This window comes from Tetrao urogallus, assembly GCF_951394365.1.
Source record: "Tetrao urogallus genome assembly, chromosome: 14".
In the NCBI taxonomy this organism is placed as follows: domain Eukaryota; kingdom Metazoa; phylum Chordata; class Aves; order Galliformes; family Phasianidae; genus Tetrao; species Tetrao urogallus.
The window spans coordinates 17,668,036-17,686,730 of record NC_136827.1 but is presented as its reverse complement, the minus strand read 5'-3'; the positions used below and the strand labels follow the sequence as shown (position 1 = coordinate 17,686,730).

Below are 18,695 nucleotides of genomic sequence, written 5' to 3'. Positions count from 1 at the left end.
AGCAAAAGAGACTATGGATAAAGCAGTCTTCCAAAGATAGAAGTTACCTGCTCTACAGAGTGCAACACAACAGCCAAAACGCTGCTAAAATCTAGATGACGTAAATTCAAAAATCTTTCCAAGGCTCCCACTTCCCGGGATGCGAAATTCAACTAGTTAACAGACACGAGTCAGTGTCATCAAACTAAGGGATGAACGCTGGTTCCAGGATAACTCCACAGTGCCTGGTTCTCTTGCTCTTGAGAATGACTGTGAGGCCTAGAATTGCCCAGCTATCCAAATAAAGCTATAGAGGAGGGGAGTAAATATTATCCATCTGCATATTTAGACACAGCAGCATACCAGAAAACACAGTAGCAAAGACTGTTTTAACAACTCAACCAAGAGTACTGTTCAGAGAATCCTTTCCTTCAGCCACTGCAAGAGTTAACTCTGCAAGAGTTAATTAACGGACTGCTTTGCACCCCCTAAGTAAACTAGAGACAAAGACTGATCAGGCTCTGCACACTGATCTTTGAATCATGTTAAGATGATCATTAGATAAGCTGTTTTTTAATTTAAAAAAAAAAAAAAAAAAAGATTTGCTAGAAAGCCTAATGTGGCTTCTTACTACCAAAACATAAATAACAAAAAGAACCCAAACAACAAAAATATATTAAAAAAAGGCAGGTACCATGGCAGAATCTCATTACTTGTGAAAATAGCCCTTCTGAAAAGGGAGTAAACCAAAGACTGACCAAAAACAATGAGTTGCTAGGGAATAATTTTCTCACGGATGCATGAACCTCAGCATAATGAGCAATGATGAAAAACACAAAACATCAGCAAATTTCCATTACATCTAAGACCTGAAAACAAAACTGTTGCTACAGACAGTGACAAAGAACATTTTGTCACAGTCTGCTTGTGGATACAAATGGCCACAAAATGATTGTATAAGGGACTGCACAATTTACAATACTGGCAGCACAAATTACCTACAGATAGAATAAAAGGAATATGCTTTCACAAGTCCAAGCAACAAAACGTGCACTTCCCTCCTGAGAATGACTGTCTGTTTATTCCCACCAGTTTCCTATCAGCTTACAACAGCTCTGGTACCTGAACTATGTGTTCACGTCTAAGTGAGCAAAAGATGCTGACAGAACAGGTAAAATTTGGAGACATCTTGGGTACAATGTATGAAGAGAATGCAGCATGGGTGAGCAGCAAACAAAGGAAGTGTGCCATAGCGTTTTACATAGTTCAGTGCATCGAGGAACAGTCTGAACATTTGCAGTGATATATTGACATAAACAACAAAATACAAACATCAATATTAATAAAGCAAGCAGACTTACAAATGTCATGAGAGCTCACCATTAAGTGGCAAACTGAGTTTAGAACAAGTTTAGCAGAAGCATTTTAAGACAGCAGCATATAGTTAGTAATAAGCTTTATTTCTTTGCAAAGAATGATAAATTAATCCATTAACTTACCTTCTAACGAGGAGAAGCTGTTAGTACTGAAAGGCTACTTTTGTAACAAAAGCTGGCTGCAAGACAAATGTAGTAAAGAGTACGATTTATTGCTAGTAGTATTTTATTGTTACTTACACAGCATAATGTTGTATAACTGAGACTGGAAGACTTATCTAAGAGCGGAAGAAAAGTTGTTTTCAAATTCAAGTTGTTTTTCTATCAGACATGCTACTGCTGGAGCAACTTGTGACAAACGTATTCTACAAATGCTTAAAATAGCTGATTATTGGCCATTATAGCCTAAACAATCAGGCAAGGAAATAAAACCCTCCCTGAGTAGAGAAACTTCAGCAAAACTACATTTAGACCGATGCCAGGTCAGATGTGGAGATCCTGCCAAATAGAGGTTCACGTAGAAGCTGCTGTAATTAAGAGAAATAACAATTACTCAGCATCAAGAACACAAGAGTGGCTTTGGATGAAACTTGCAGAATAATTATGGGCCTTAGTAAGAAATTCCTCTAAGATACACCGTCCACGGGTGCTTTCATACTGTGCTCCATTCACATGTGATGTAGCTCCACACACATTTTCCACCTAAGCAATACTTTTAAGATAGGCTAAAAGGCTGAGCAAGTCACTAGTACGTGTCGTGTACCTCAAGCACTAATTGTTAACTGCAAATGAGGAAAAAAAAGAGGGAAGTGCTATACACACAGGAGTAATACATTTTAAAGAATATTTGTGCATGATAAATTCTTTCATCTTACTCTTATTTCAGGTAAATCCAAATTACTGTTTGACACCCAACTTCTCCACTACAGTTCTGATTCCACATCTTCAGGTTCTAGAATAGATTACCTCAGAGCTGAGGATTAGCAAATGGGTCACAGCCATCAACATTTTAGTTACTTTTTTCCATATTTATTTTGCCTCAGAATACAGTTTACAAACAGAGAAAATATTAAGTTTTGCAAAGTTAACCTTTGCAGACTGTTGCATTTTTTTAACCAATATCAAATAAGGAAGCTGTTGAGTTAGTAAGAAGAGAGATCTTCAGACGGGAGATTTTTTTAATCTACGACCAAAAGAGATGCGTACATCCCACGTAACATTTTGAAGACTGAACCAGCCAAATGACAGTGCTGAGCATGCCCTCGCAAGGGTAAGCACACATCAAACCTTCTGCCTTGTGAATGCATTCTAACTTCACGTGGGCAGGTATACAGCCATAAAAGCCTGTATCCCTGCTTCCAGTTGATTCCAGTATCACAGGATTCCAGCTAAAAAAAACAAGCAGAATGTAAAGCCAATATTGAAAATACTGCCTGCCCACTGTCTTATGCAGCTCCATCCTGTAACAGAAAGTCAGTATTCAGTAGCATTTATGTCATGACTGCAGCAAACAATTTTAAGACTTGCAAATCAAAGTTTTTATTTCCCCTCTGCTAAAAAAATTCATACCCTTTTGATTATGATTCCATTTTTCACAGATGCTACTTCTAAAAAAGATCATAAGCAAAAAACCATGAGATAAAACTGCTGTTTGCAGATCTTAAAACAACTTCATGATCACTTCAGTTTGCTAGTTTTGCTCTCTTTATGAAGCAGTTACAGGAGATCACAGAATCACTGAATGGCTTCATTTGGAGGGGACCTTAAAAACCATTTCAACTCCCCTGCCACAGGCAGACTTGACAACCACCAGATCAAGCTGCCCAGGATCCCAACCTGGCCTTGAATACGCCTCCAAAGATGGAGCATCCACAACGCCTCTGCACAAACTGTTCCAGCACCTCACCACCCTCTCACTGAAAAATGTATTCCTATCACCTAACCCCAATATCTATCCCTCTTTTAGTTAAAAGCTATTCTCCCTTGTCCTATCACTATCAGACAGTAATAAAAGTCGGTTCCCCTCCTGCTTGCAAACTCCCTTCAAGTACTAGAAGGCTACAATGGTATCTCCACGAAGCCTCTTCTCCAAACTAAATATGCCCATCTTCCTCTATCTTTCTCCACAGAAGAGCTCTTTGATGATCTCTGTAAGTCCTCTGCACTCAGTCCAGCAGATCTGCATCCTTTCTGTACTGGGGGCCCGAGGCTTGGGCACAGTATTCCAGATGGGGCCTCACAAGGGCAGAGCAGAGGGGGACTACCCAAACCCCAACCTCGTACAAAGATAACAAAGAGGCTGGGAGCACTGCACAACAGACGAGGTTTATGATGAAATGGATCCTCTTCCCAAACTACCTCTGAAGAAAAAAAGAATCTGCAGGCAGACTGGCACGCTCCCATCCACACATAAAATACTCAAGCCTTCTAGTCAGACACACAGCAAGAAGTTGTCAGGCAGTTTACGCTACTCAGAGGCAGAAGCTGAGATAACTTCACAGCAGGAATATCAGTGTCCAAGTCTGAAAGGAACTGTCCAGACTGTTACAGTAAATGACTTTTATTTAAAAAAAATGAAATAACCGTGAACATATTAACAGGCCTGCAGGTGGCACTACAGTACAGCTGGATATAAGGTAGATATATTTCCCCATGTACCCAGACAATGAAATTCATTGCATCAATGCTGACATTAGTAAAATCTGAATACAGTTCTATCAAGCAGGAACATTTTACTTAAAATAGTTCTGGACAAAGTTGATACTCGAAGGACAACTTTTCCTTCACTTTCGAAAGGATAAATGTTTTCAGCTAGCACTGGTACTCGAAAAACTATTGCCTGTAGCTACCAGTGCAGGTAGAGATGTACAACATCTCTATGGGAGAATAGAGCTCCAACTCCTTTTTACTTCTCATTCTGTGGAAGCAGTGGGGAGACGGGAGAAGACAAGTGAGGAATACGGGTAAGGAAGGTGGGCTTGTCAATTTCTATTCACTCTCCTTTGGCTGTTTTTGTGCTATTTTGGACTGCTTTCTAAAAATCACTTCTTGATTTTATTGAAAGGAAGACTAAACATAATACACCTTTCCTTGAAAATCCAAGAACAGTTGTGGTACTTCAAAAATACTAAAAATATCTACTTTCATGAAATATTAACTGTTTAACTACAAACCTAGTTTTTCACTAAATACACGATTCTCCTGTTTCTGGAGTCTCCTGGGGAAAAAAAAGTGGGTTCTCCCTTTAGTTCTGCAACTCTACAGTGTATAGGGAAATGGCTGCAAAAAGGGGAGTGCAGAGAATAGCTTTTTCCTTGGCCTGTATCTCACATGGGAAATTTATGTAAGTTTCTGCAGTTGGGCTACTGTTACTCACACTCTTTCAGCAGCTACCAGCTAAGTCTGCAGTAGAATGACCCACCTCCAGCAAATTTTGCTACCTTCAAGGAGACTAACTAGGCATGAGGAAAGACATCCACACTCTTTTCACCATTTCTGACCATAATACATATGAACACGAAGTGGTTTCCATGTTCTCCCAATTTGCAAAAGGCCACAAGAAAGGGACATGTCACCTTTCATTAGAATCTGGAATTCTGCATGTAGAAGTGCAACCTTCCATTAGACCTTCAGTGTTGAGGCAGCGTAGAAAACAGTAGCTGAAGAGTGTATAATATGAACCACACCAGCTCTCAGCGAGAAGCCTCTACTCCTGCAGAGGCAGACAGGTGCAGTCCCTGTATATACTGTGAGCAAAAGGCTTACTTCACAGGGTTCTTGGACATAGCAGTTCCTATGATCTAGCTAGCTTGGATTCATGAGCTTTCAGTGTGCCAACAGCGTCTTTCACTGCATGGTAGATAATGTTCTTCACCTGTAAATAGGAGAAAAAAAAAAAAATCAACTTCTCCACACAACAAGGAGTCAACTCTGGTAGCTGAATTTGTGATTAGTTAGCAAGTATACATTAAGTAGACTATTACAGCTTCAGGATATCAACAGCACAAAATTTAAACTGTTACCGCAAAACTACCTCAGAGACCTGCACTGATTTATCTACAGATCGTTTAGTCACCAACTCATTTACCTATGTGAAGATAAATCATATGGCTAAACTGTCTAAGTTAAGAAAATGCAACAAATCATCCCGTTGTTTTTGCATGGAGCCCAGATATTCTTTTAATTTGTGCGTTCTCCAGAAGGCCAAACAAGATCAGAGGTGAATCCATTGCCCACAGCGTTCTGCTTCATGTTTAGCTACCTAAAGCTGTACCTTATTTCTGACTTTTCTGATTTACGTTTATTTGATTTTAGTTTCTAGCTACTGAGCAGAACAGTTTCATCACTAAACGTGCAGCTTTTTCCAAAGCACTACTATGTGCAAAACAACACCAGTGATGTACTTAGGATCTCACAGTATTTTGTATTGAATGTGTGACAGTTTAAGGACTTAGCCTAGTTATTCTGCCTCATATCTATAAAATTTAAAACACAAAAACAAGTGTATGAAAAATGCACATAGTATTATACAAAAACTGAGAAATTGAAAGTAGTTGAAAGAAAGATGTAAAACCAATCCATTTACAGGTATGCTTCCACGCCTGTATAACTACAGCTGAGCAGTGTTAGAAGTTGGATTCTTCAAAATTAGAGCTGAGTTTTCTGTTTTACTTTAAGAATATATGCAAAAAACATACAGAAATCTACAGCAATTTTTCAGTGAATTCTTTGAGAGAATTAACATGCAGGTTCTGATGTTTGTGGGCAACATTCCTGGAAGAAAGGCTGGCTCAATACCGAGTATTCATTTTCCCAAGAACGGCCATTTCGGCAGATCTTCACCTCCCTTCATTCTACACGCATGAGATTATAAATAAACAAATATGCTGACAACATTTGCAAACTACGCTGTTAATTAAGTCCTTAGAAGCATACATCAGTGAAATCAAGAAAGGTCTCCTTATAGTCTTCTCCATGTTTTCAAGGCAGTAAGTCCTACGGTGTACTTTTTCTGTTCAGTGAATATATTTTGTGCAGAACTACGGTTCAAAGAGTTGCATTTCTTCAAAGCACATTTCTTGAAGCACATTCCACTTCCCTTTTCAGGACTGACTTAAATAAGCAAGTCTTCACTTCCAGAGCAACTTTTAGGCAATAGAGAAATAAATACAAGGTTTCCTCAGTAAAATAAACATCTATTCAAAGCACAGCATTGCTTTTTCCTTTTTTTTTGGTAAGGATTTGCTTCCTGCTATGTGTCACCATTATTTAGGATTCATCCAGTTATAACCTAAAACTGACACATGCACTTAGTGGGAAAGTTCTCTGGGAAGTCAGAAGTTTATTATTAGTTTTTGTTTCTATAATACTGTAGACATAGATACACTGACTACCTTTTGAAATATTTACCAAACAAGAACCTCCAAAATTGCATAAAGTTGTTTCTGGCTTGTTCACTAGTCACAGGTTTCAAATACTGAACAAACTTGGTAAAGCATAGGGCATACTTGGGACTGTCACTCCAAAATGGTTACCTGTAGTTTATCCTCATGGTTTGTATGAGTATTAGACAGGTGTCTGAACTCCTGGGTCAGACGAAAGCAGTGCTTCACATGTTCTGGAGATACAAAGTCTTCTGCCACTTTAATGCAACTGTACAAATTATGAACCTGGAGCAAACCATACAGTATTAGTAAAAAAAAACAAAAACAACCAAAACACCTGCAAACACATGTGAAGTTCTTTTGCATTGACTCATCAGAAAAATTAACTGTAACCTATTTTCATACAGAACTGTATGTCTAACACAGAAAACAGAGCAAATGACCTGACATCTCAGCTGCCCTCTTATCCTCCCTCATCTATTACTATATGCTGCTGTTTCCTGAAGTCATTCTCTTCTGATCTCCACAGTTTTTCAGAATTCTGTTCCCCAGGCTGAAGATTTACAACACAAATGCTTTCCAACCATTCATCCTAAATATTTTTTTCCCTAATTCTATCACACCACTGTAAATGTATAATTCAGGTATTTGTATTGTTTTTAATAACAAAACAATGACAGTTCAATTCATATAATTCCTGTAACAGCTGAACACACACAGAAAGAAGTTTAAGTCAGCAATGATAACTACGTTATTTGGAAGTCAAAGTTCTACTGTGCTTCAAACTTAATTATATCTGCCCACATGTCCTACAGTTGACATACTTACCTGATGGGGAGCACCTGCAGGAATGAACACAGCATCTCCTAGGAACTGCACTATTGCCCAGCCTTGTACACCGTACTCATCATACAGTCTCTTACGTAAGGTCTGGTCCAAATACCAACTTTGGTCATGAATAGGGTCATGATCTGGGGGATTTTCTTGGCCTTGTTCCTCTCCAACCTAGGGCCAAGATACAAACAGGAAAAAACGTCATGACACAGCACTTTTATACCACTGGCTCAGAAGAAGTTAGGCACCAACACACATAATGCAACCTTAAACTACTTCAAAGTGGGGCACTACTGGCAACAAGTTCATTTAGGTCTTAGTGAGGTGCGTGTTAATACGAAGACCTTAGACTGAACTAAAATCCCGGGAAAAAAATAAACTACTTATTTACACTCACAGACAGCATTAGAACATTTTTGCACTTGATGCCAATAGCGATTTATAGCATTTAGCTGGTATAATTAAGCTTATCAAGAAATCCTACAGGCTCAAGCTTTCTTTGCCAGAAACACACCTTCCGGAGAAGTTCCCGTATCTTTTCAGCATCCTTGGCAGCATAGATATGCCACAATGCTCCAGGTTTTTCCCTTCCTTCATGGATTCGCTGCTTTGTTACATCATCAGCATCACCCTCATCAATTGTTTTCAAAACTTCTGCAAGGGGAATCCACATGAAAACAGTATTACTATGAAGCTTCTGATTTCTGACACACAGAACAGGAAGCAGCCTTTTGAAACACTAAATTGCAGCAGTTGCAGAATTGTAGAGTACCTTAAGTGCCTCAAGCTTTTTCTTAACAAAATTCAAAAAAGCATGTACACTGACAGCTAATCAGAAGCCTTAGCAATTAGTTCAAACCAAACTAGCTACAATTTATCAAATATAAGGAAAAAGAATAATTTTTGTCCTACTTTATACAACCTAATTCCTGACAGAATTCTGCTCCTTTCACAGCTAGGAACCAATTCAAGATTACTGCACTTTTAAATATGCACTACAAACACCCCAAACTGCCTTTAATATCTGGGTTATGTTTCTCTGTTATGATAAGCTTAAGCAATAATACATAGTCTTTCTCAATGATGTAATTGATTTTTAATGGACAGAAAGCAGCTTTCCCCAAACATTACCATCATCATGAGTCCCTTCTCCAATGGGAATTCCAACATACACCATGACATTCACAGCATCAGACACATCCAAATGCAGATTTGTTGTACCAACTCGTCTGTCTTCTGCAGTGATTAAGCCTATAAGAGCGTGTAAAATAAAATCAAATTCTACCTGATCTCCTAACAACTTACCTTCTTGAAAAATCTGTAATGATCGCAACATTAACGCAGCAATGAAAGCAGGAACCAATGTCAAAGAATAGCAATTTTCGTATCATACGTGGAACTAGTGAGAAGCTTATTCATAATTGGTTTTTTTTTTTTTTTTTTTTTTTTTTTGTTTTTTTTTTTTTAAACAGGAAATAGTATAATTCACCCCATCATAACAAAACCATTTCAAAAATAAAGCCTGAATTTATAAAGCAACAGTTTTGCATAAATGATCCTTAGAGAAACCATCTATGGTAGGGAACTTGACGCTTACAATACAAAGGTAGTACACATCCTCAGGCACAGTTTTCCTTTGGCTTCGAGACTAATACAGCAATTAATTCAAGCGATTAATTAATCTATCATATTTAGCCGTAAAATCCACGTGATCCACTGAATTCACAGTAGTTACTGTCCAATTCATTGTTAACATCACAGATTACAACCAAGTAAAGAAAAACACACACAGACTCCCAAGTGCTTACACCTTTATGCATTGGATGATCTCACTCCTCAGAAATGGCTACGACTAATGGTTAGAAAGGGATCTCAAATGCTTACTGTTCAATGCTTTCACTTCCTCATATAAGAAATCCTGTCTTCCTCTGATCCTTAAATAGCACTCTCTACTTCTAACACTTCCTCTAACAAGTGACAAAGGAAAGAAACTTAAGAGATTACAAGAACAGTATCAAACATGAACAGATGACCACTAGTCTACCACTACACTTCAGGATCACCATCACCACAATCTGTTTCCTATTCAGAATACAACTTTTTTGGAACAGAGGTTAACTCACTGTAAAGTACTTATCAGAAACCACCACAGCTAATTTAGACAGTTTGTAACATCGTAAAATTGTGCTTCAAGAAAGCACAATTGCAATACAAAAAATGGATAAGTATCACAAAAAACAGAGAGTTAATTACTCATCTTAGGTAAGGGCCCTTACAGCACCCAGACCCCCAAAAAGCCAGCGCTTTGCCAGATACAGCACATCACCCTTTCCTTAAATATTTTCTACTGTTCTAAATCACACAAAATACGCTGGGAAATATATCATCAATAGCAATTCTTCTTATGTTAAACATTTTAGGTATTCACTTATAAAATTGGTGAAAATTTGAGGATCTTACGCACACAAAACCTGTTGAACAGAACAGGAATTCTTCACGGCTAGCTTCTATAAATGTGTGTTTTTATTTAGGTAACTGATTAACACTAAGTTTCACTCACAGTTTTCTCATCTTGATGCTTGAAAATACTAAGCACGTGAAAGCATCTACCTCACAACTAAGAGCTTTTCTCCACTACACATTCAAAAAACAAAGTCAAATATTTACAATTGTGACATTTAATAAACAGGATCAACTCAAAAACCACAAGCGTGATGTAGGATAAGTTCTCAGAGTTTTGATAACACCTCTTCCTTCCATGAGGATAATAAAGAGTCATTAAAATCTGCACAACTATTCTCACGTACCATAGGCATTGTACATTTTGGGACCTAAGTCAGGACGAACAAAGTAGCTTGGCAGCCTGGAAGCCAAATTCAGTCTGCCATCTCTCTTTGTATATTCAGGAAGAGGAAGATTTTCCATCAAGTCCTCAAACCTAGAGAACAAAAAGAAAACAAAAGCATATTTTCCTGAGCTCTTTGACCAGTGTTTCTGTAGTCTCTACAGCACTTTTATACGTACTGATGTTAAGATTTACTTACCTTGTAGGCATCATATCTCTGAAGTCTTCCCCTGGAGGCCAATCCTTTAACTTTAGTACCATTGGCTGACCATCCTCTGACCTGAGCCGCTCTGCAAAAAAATTAAGATTTACTCATGTTATATCTTTTCACCACAACCCATTACCCATTACCTTCTTTAAGCTATATTTTTATGTGTTTTGTATCAAGAGCTCCTACACTGCATAGCAAAACCAGTCCTGATTTTCTGGGAGGTTCTCAAATACTATTGTAATACCATCAAATATTCAGCATTTAGACAGCTTATATCATTGTCTACTGCAAAGGCTCAGACCTTGCACAACTGACAAGTTTTTGTTCAACACTGAAAACAAGCGTTTCCAAATTATTCTGCCTTACTGCTTTCAAAGTCTAAAGGAGGTTTATCCCTCAATTCAAGAGAAGAGGGGTTTCTATAAAATTAAAATTATTAGCTAATTATCCGAATAAGTCCTAACTTAGGTATAAAGCACAGACCATGATACACCATACTCCAAAAGCTAAATGGCAGACAGTTACATAAAGAAGACAGCCTTCAGCTTCAACACCAACTGCTGTTCTGGCTCAGATATTAGAATGGCTACGAAAATACCTGGAAGCGTGTCTACACAGCAACTCAGAAGACTAAGCATAACAAGTAGAGAGAAACAGAGTTCACTCTAACAGATTTGACAACTCCATAAGAAACTATCAAATGGAAAACAGGATAGACCGCAGCTTGCCATCTCCATATATCTTTTCCCCAGAAAATAATACTCTTCACCACTTTCTACCACAGCATTGACTGCCAGCCAAAAAGCAGCTAGCTTCATCCAGACTGCAGAACCTAGCAGAGCTGCTGAGAGCACCAATGGAGAAAATACACAAAAGAAACTAGGACTTAGAAACCTAAGTGAATCACTTCTGTATTATAAATTAAGAAGCTACACAAGACAGCTCTATTTTGCAATGTAAAATAAAAAGATGTTATTTTATTTAAAAGGAACAAAGAACTGCAGGTACATAAAACAAAAGTATGATGTAAACAGAACAAGCATTGATGAGCGAGGCGTTTTAGAAATTCAAGTGAAATGAAAAGCTCATGGATTTAAATTTAAAGATGTTTCAGAACTTGTAATATTCAGGATTGTGAACTCATTACGGATCTTTATTCTAAAGCAGGAAAGGAAACTTATAGGAAGGGTACTCAGAAATGACAGAATATGAAGTTAATTAGAGGAGAACATAAAAGACCTGATAATTTAAGGATGAAAATCCAGAAAACTGGTTCGCAAAGACGGACAGATCTAAGAATGATCCAAACAATTACAACTGCCAGAAGTCCACTTCAAACTCACAGATGTTAGAAGTAAGCAGCGCAAGATTAAAACTTAAAATATCATACAGCGTAATTTAGGAATCATCTCAATACCACCTCCAAACCAAGAGGCTGCTCTGTAGCTCTTCAATAAGTAAGTGACAGTCTGGTTAAAAAAATCCAGCAGTTTGAGAAAACAAAAATTTATCTGAAGCAAAGAGATCAGAATCATTGTATAATTCCCAAACAATTTTCATATGACTTCGTGTGTGAAATCTTGGGACTAGTATCAAATACTACTTCAATTTAGAGATTGCACATGGCTGAAAAATACTACAGAAAATGTCTTTTAAATACATTTGCAAAACTAATAAGGTTTTCCATCCTAGAATCTGAATGTTTCTCAAACAAAGAGAGGTAAGGGCATTGCCTAAAAGGAATGCAACAGTTGATTTTGCTGAAAGGGGCATATTTGGATAATATGCAAATAACATTTCTCAAGGATAACTTGACTCACAAATTCATTATTTTTATGAATGGCCCTTGCAAAAAAAAAAAAAAAAAAAAAAGTTTGTGAAGTCCACTAATTGCAGTTAATACAGAATAAGACCACACCATTACATCCTTCTAGACTGTTTATTTCTGAGTAAAAAAAGAAACAGTATGAAAATTAACAGTACAAAATACAAGACTGTACTTGGAACAATACAAATACAAGTCAAAAGCTGGGATTTCTTTGACTGGACGATTATTGGGGGGAATATTGTCGTTTTAAAAGTCTAACATCTTATTTGATATTGAACAAACATTCATTTCATTAAGTTGTTCAGCAGTTCACCATTTTTCTTATGTGCACATAGCAATAAATACAGAATCCATTTTGTAGACAACGCTTCCAAAAAAACTGGCAGCCTTGCAATGAACTGTCACAATGCTAACATTTGTAAGTGTAAGAGCACTCTGCTGGAGGTGTGCACAACCTAAAACAGTGCCTCCTGCTTTTCAGAAGCTCTTTAATTTGACCAGCACAAGACAGATCAGTTTTATCCCCAGTAATTTAGGTGGTTAACTTGCACATCCACACTTGACAGAAGGGTTTCTCAAAGCAGATCTCAAGCATCAGCAATGAGTTATCACATAAGGTATGCATACAGCATTGCTATTCATTATTCATATAAAAATATATTTGTACTTGCAAAAGATCTGCTATGGAACTACTTTGTAACTCCCAATTTATTTGCTGCAGGTTCCCTTCAATTTTACATTAAATGCTGATGCTGGAAGGAGAGCAAGGGTAGCCAAATTACTTAGAATCTTAATAACAACAATGGATAATTAATTTCATTCAGGAAAGTTAAAAAAAAAAAGTTTCCCCTTAAATGAATCACCTTTTGACACATCAAAATAATGTGCCTAATTTTTCTTCAGTAGTCCAGCTCTTCACCAATAGAATACTTTGTACAGTTCACAACAACTAAGGAGAAATGGCTTCTTTAGATGATGCTGATAACTGCCAGGACTGTTTTTTTGTTGTTGTTTGAAAAAAATACCAGAAAAGGAGAAGCTGAAGGTAGGAATATATACTGCTCAGTTAAACTATAACTAATCAGCTGTAAGTATTACTTACTAGATATTATTTCAAAGCCATCCCAGAAGTCACGCACTTTCACGTCTGAAATTATGGCGCAGTTCCTGCAGTTCACCAAATCTACATCTTGATCTCCAAATTCCAGGCTGAAAGCTTCTGGTTTCCAAAGCTCTGACTTCAACTTCTTATGAACACCAGATACCAGCACGGGCTGAGAATACAAAGATGCATGCTTACTCCATTATAACCAATTTTTTTTTAATTTATTTTTTTACATATGTTGCCAAAATTTAAGAGGTAAAACTCCTAGCTATCTTTATACAAAAGACACGATTAACCTATTTTCATTCATTTCTGTTTTTCACGCATCAAACGTATAGCCAGAACCAAAGAAAACTTAAGGCCATGTGCAGCTGCCTTATAAGTGATATTGCATTAGGCAACTGTATTGGGTTTCTGTGACAAGGTTTTTGTAGCCATGAGACTACAAAGGCCCAGCTCTGTGAGATAAGTTCCAGCCAGCTTCAAGACAGGCCCACCATGGAACCATTACAGATGCTGTTACCACTTCTGTGATAACACATTTAAGAAAGCATACAAATCACTGCAGCAGCTCTAAGAGAAGAGTGAGGGAAAGACTTCGAAGGAAACAACCCCACAGACACCAAGGTCAGTGAAGAAGGATGAGGTCCTTCAGGTGCTGGATCAGAGATTCCCCTGCAGCACATGGAAAGGACCATCTGTGATTGCAGGCAGCCCCCCCATAGGCCATGGACAGCCAACACCAGAGCAGATCTCCATGCTGTACCTTGTGGAAAAGCCCATGATGGAGGCATGCAGATTTGACCTAAAGGAAGCTGCAGCTCATGGAGAGCCCAGGCAGCAGAATTCTCCCAGTGGGAAACGCAGCCCCACGGAGAGATCACAGGAGCAGACTTTCTGGCAGGACTTGCATATGTGGGGGACGCACACTGGAGCAGCCTATTCCTTAGAGATTGCACCCCATGGTAAGGACCGTGGTAGAGAAGTTTATTCTGTGGGAGGGACCACATACTGGAGCATGGGAAAAGTGTGAGGAGAAAGGAACAGTGCAGAAGTGTTATGAACTGATTGCAATCCCCATTTCCTATAATTCTGCATCACTCAGTGGGGGAAAGGTGGGGAGGAGTACAGAAAGGTAGAAAAGAAGGGAATGAAGGAGTGAAAGTGAGACTGGGAAGTAAGAAGGGTGAGTGCAGTTAATGCATTTTGTGTGTTTTTCGTTTCTCATCATTCTACTCTAATTGTCAATAAATTAATTTTGCACAGGTTACGCCCATTTTTGTCAGTGACCAATAAGCGATCTCCATGTCTTTATCTTGATTCACAAGCTTCTCCATCTTCCTTCCTCCTCCTGTCCCATTGTAGGAGGAGGAATGAGAGCAGCAAGGTAAGAGTCTGGCAATCCAAGTTCAATCTCTGTAGAACTGTGTGTCCCAGTACCCTCCTTTTTTTAAGCAAAAATGTAACTACCACTAGAAACTGCATTTGTGTTAAAACATACACAACATCTTCATATTCCAGTACGTCTTTGTTTTTAACTATTTCCTTCATTCTTGTATACAATTATGGTTCATCAACTCTTTAATAAAAAAAATCAAGGAATGGATAAGTGGCTATTTACATTAAAAAGGTACACCAGGCAATTCTTCCCAGCACTGGCCAAGGACTTCTAAGTTTACAATGACTTGATTCTCTTACTACCTTTTAACTGCTGTAATCTCAAGACAGTTAAGACTTTTCTTTTTCCCTTCTCAAAAAAAAAAAACAAAAAAAACTTAAGGTTTAGTCACTGCTGCCTATGTAAGCTTGAATCATCTTCAAGTTGTACCTTATATACTAGCAATGATTTAAAGGTGGATCTGTTTTATTTGCATGAATAAAGAACTCTGTGCAATTGAGGAGAATATCCTAGTATTACCAGAGTTCTAGGCAAAGATAACTGGAAGAGGTGAAGAGCAGTGATTTTGAAAATACACTCTTTAAAAAACACTTCAGTAACTACCTCTGCTTAACCTGGATTTAGCTGCAAAGGCCTACAAGACCCATCCTGTTCACTTTACCTCACACTGCTTGCTTGCCAACCCAGTCAGCTAATTCCTTTGTGGATTGCTTGTCATCCTCTCCCTCCACTGCTGTTCCTAGTTTGTAGCTCTCCTAATCAGAGTGGCCAGCCTGCTGGCAAGGGTGTTTTTATCCCACCTGGATAGATCCTGTCACCTCCAAGCAATCATTGATGCTCAAAAATGTCCCCACAACAACAAAACCCCAAAATTCTGTTGCTAAAACCTGATGCACAAACAACAGTTGACATGGAGGATCAGTCCATCTCTCTTTGAGGCCTCTGGCCTCACTGACAACAGTAAGAAGACCAACTGTCCTCCTGTGCCTTTGACCACTACTTCCAGAGCCATATAATCACTCTTAATACTGCCCATCCAAGTCTCCTCCCCAGCAGAATTGTATGCACCAATATGAGAGCGCAGTAGCATGGATAAGGGAAAAAATGCATTTAAAAAAAAAAAAAAAAACAACACCCAGTACCTTTAATAGAATCGGTAGACACTCCTGCCAGATGCAAGCTGACAGATAAGCTATTCTTCTTCAGGACAGGTAAGTAAAATCATATTTTGTTCCCTGCTGTATTCACTTGACCACCTGAACGGTAATATCAAAAAACGTACTACAAACCTAGCAGAAGCCTGCTCTACTAAGCAGAGAATTTCCCGTGGAAGAGAAACAATGTTCTCCCTCTAGTGAATAAGGCAGCTAAAGCTGCAAGATAAAAACAAAGAAGAAAACAGTGGACTTGTTTGCCAGACATCTGCCCCCAAAAAGTAGGAAGAAAACAAATTAAAACCTCCAACACCACTCCAAATTTTAAGTATCTCAAAAAAAAAAAAAAAAAAAAAAAAAAAAAAAAAAGCCTAGCACGAAAAGACAAAAAGCAACAGGTTTCTCTCAGATAAGTCATGTAAAGGTATCCCTAAACAAGCAATAACCATGTACAGGATAGCAAAGTGCTCTTGAAGAACAGCTCCAGAAAGAAATAATCCTACTGCCTCTCCAGCAAAATAATCCAGCAAAATCTGGGTTAAGACAAAATTTAACTTAATTATCATCATTCCTAAGACAAAAATAGCTGAAAAACGCTGCTGCTCTTGAATGACACTGAAAGAGCGCTATTTGTTATCCACATGCGAAGGGAAAATAATTTCCTCTGATACCAGTTTGGAATGCTATGGTGACTAAGATAGTCATATGTCTCATATCTAGGGCACAAGTATGGGCCAAGGGGTAGTCAAGAATTTTACTTATTAACCTTCTTCAATCCACTGAAGGAGGAAGGTGAAGGTGATTTTTCAGGGGGTAAAAATCATGTTGACTTCAAAGGTGCACCTGGACTGTACATGGGAATTCAGTCGATAGAGAATTGTGATACAGTAGAGTATGCTGAGAGAATCTCTGCTTGAACAATTTCTATTTACAATGGCCTTACCAAGACAGCAGCACCTAGGTCACTGGCTTTCTCCAGTGCTGGAATGAAAGAGTTCCAGTAAGCCTGCTGCCTGCACCTCAGCAGTAAACACAAGTGAGTGCAACATGACTGGAGAACCCTTGAATAAGCAAGGAATTCAACTTGTTTGTTGCTGTCTTCTGAATGATAAAATCATGCAAAAACATTCCTACCATCTCCTGGGAAAAAACCTAAAAATCGAAGTTTACTAAGAATACATATGACATGGTCAGAATCAATACTGACTTGGAAGGTGAAGCACACTGCAAGCTACACCACTGACAAAATTCAGTAATCCCATCCCTAGATTCGGTAAGTCTCAAGATTCATTAAGTATCTCATGGTCACAGGCGGCATCTTGCACCTAGTGATAACCTTATCTGCAGAGGTACTAATGAGCAACTCTTTTGTCAAATTATTCAGGATCGTCCTCTGAGTGAGAATATTATTTGCTGACAAGACAACAGGAAAAATTATGAGCATTCTGACCAGAAATTTAAGAGCTCTTAGCTAAGACAGATGACTGACACCACAGCAGTGCCAAACACTGAACTGAAATCCTTCAAAAAATCCGAAGACATCAGGTTCAAAAAAAGATGAGATCCCTGTACACTCCAAAAAGAACAAGGATAAGAAAACTGCTACAGTTTAGGGGAAAGCTGTCAATAGCAGCTGTAGGCTATGTTTCTAGACAGGCAAACGAAGCACAGTGGCCTTCAGCATTTATTAGAGAGCTGCCCAGGAACAGCAGATCTGTAGTTGGCAGTGCTCCATCTCCCCAGATTTCATGGGTATCTGATAGTCATGCTTGTGTCCAAGGGATGAAAAGAATGTCAAGTTCCATAGGACATGCTGAAGTTAACTGAAAAGAATTCTTCCACTGACAGGAGCAGATCTGAGCTACAAAGTAGCCCACTGTGCTCCCCCATTACAGCTCAGTGGTGTGCATGACTTGTGAATAATCCATAATAAGGCACAATAGTGCCAAGAATGTTAGTATAATAACAGTAGCAAGGCTGACAACAAGGACTTCTCCGGAATAGAAGATGAGGGACGTATTTGCCTTGCACCGATGGTCTTAATTCTGAATAGTCAGTGAAGGTAACAGTAGCAGAGGTAACCGCAGAACCCAAATGCTAAGAACATATGTTGAACACCAACAGATATCAGATTCAGTCATATTTATTGGTACACTTCCTCTGCAACAGCAGATGCTCATCCATTTCTTAAGCTTTAGCTTGTCAGATTAGGCCAACCTTAATGGCTCCAGAGATGTCTGCTGTAGCACTACAGACTGAGATCTGAAGAAACGGCTATACTGGAAGCAGTTCTAAGGTCCTGTTCTCTTGACTGCAGATCTAACTTGTCAATGACCACTAAGATAATCCAATAGAGAGCTCAACACATGACACAAGGAGTCCAAAACAACATGTGGGTTCATATAATTTGCAGGTTCAAGATAAGATACTGCCTACAACACACCCCAAAATTTTAGCACAAGTTACTTTATGGAACCCTCGTACTCTTGTACATGCTGCAGCTGGAAAGAATGGACCTTCCCCTGAGGCCAAAAAGCATCAAGTATGAGGTAAATGCTAGGACACAAGCAGGAATCATAA

At 38.6% G+C, this 18,695-nt stretch overlaps 1 protein-coding gene across 1 annotated transcript in view; it reads right to left on the bottom strand.

The window, feature by feature from the left end:
* Positions 1-5,148: 5,148 nt before the first annotated feature.
* KDM3B (lysine demethylase 3B) overlaps positions 5,149-18,695 on the bottom strand; it is a gene marked incomplete at both ends in the record, with an annotated part of 48,362 nt that continues 34,815 nt past the window's right edge. The window contains 8 exons of the mRNA XM_079542382.1: positions 5,149-5,229; positions 6,890-7,024; positions 7,568-7,744; positions 8,088-8,227; positions 8,705-8,824; positions 10,381-10,511; positions 10,618-10,708; positions 13,560-13,731. Coding sequence (XP_079398508.1) covers positions 5,149-5,229; positions 6,890-7,024; positions 7,568-7,744; positions 8,088-8,227; positions 8,705-8,824; positions 10,381-10,511; positions 10,618-10,708; positions 13,560-13,731 — 1,047 coding nt within the window. The remainder of the gene's footprint in view (positions 5,230-6,889; positions 7,025-7,567; positions 7,745-8,087; positions 8,228-8,704; positions 8,825-10,380; positions 10,512-10,617; positions 10,709-13,559; positions 13,732-18,695) is intronic.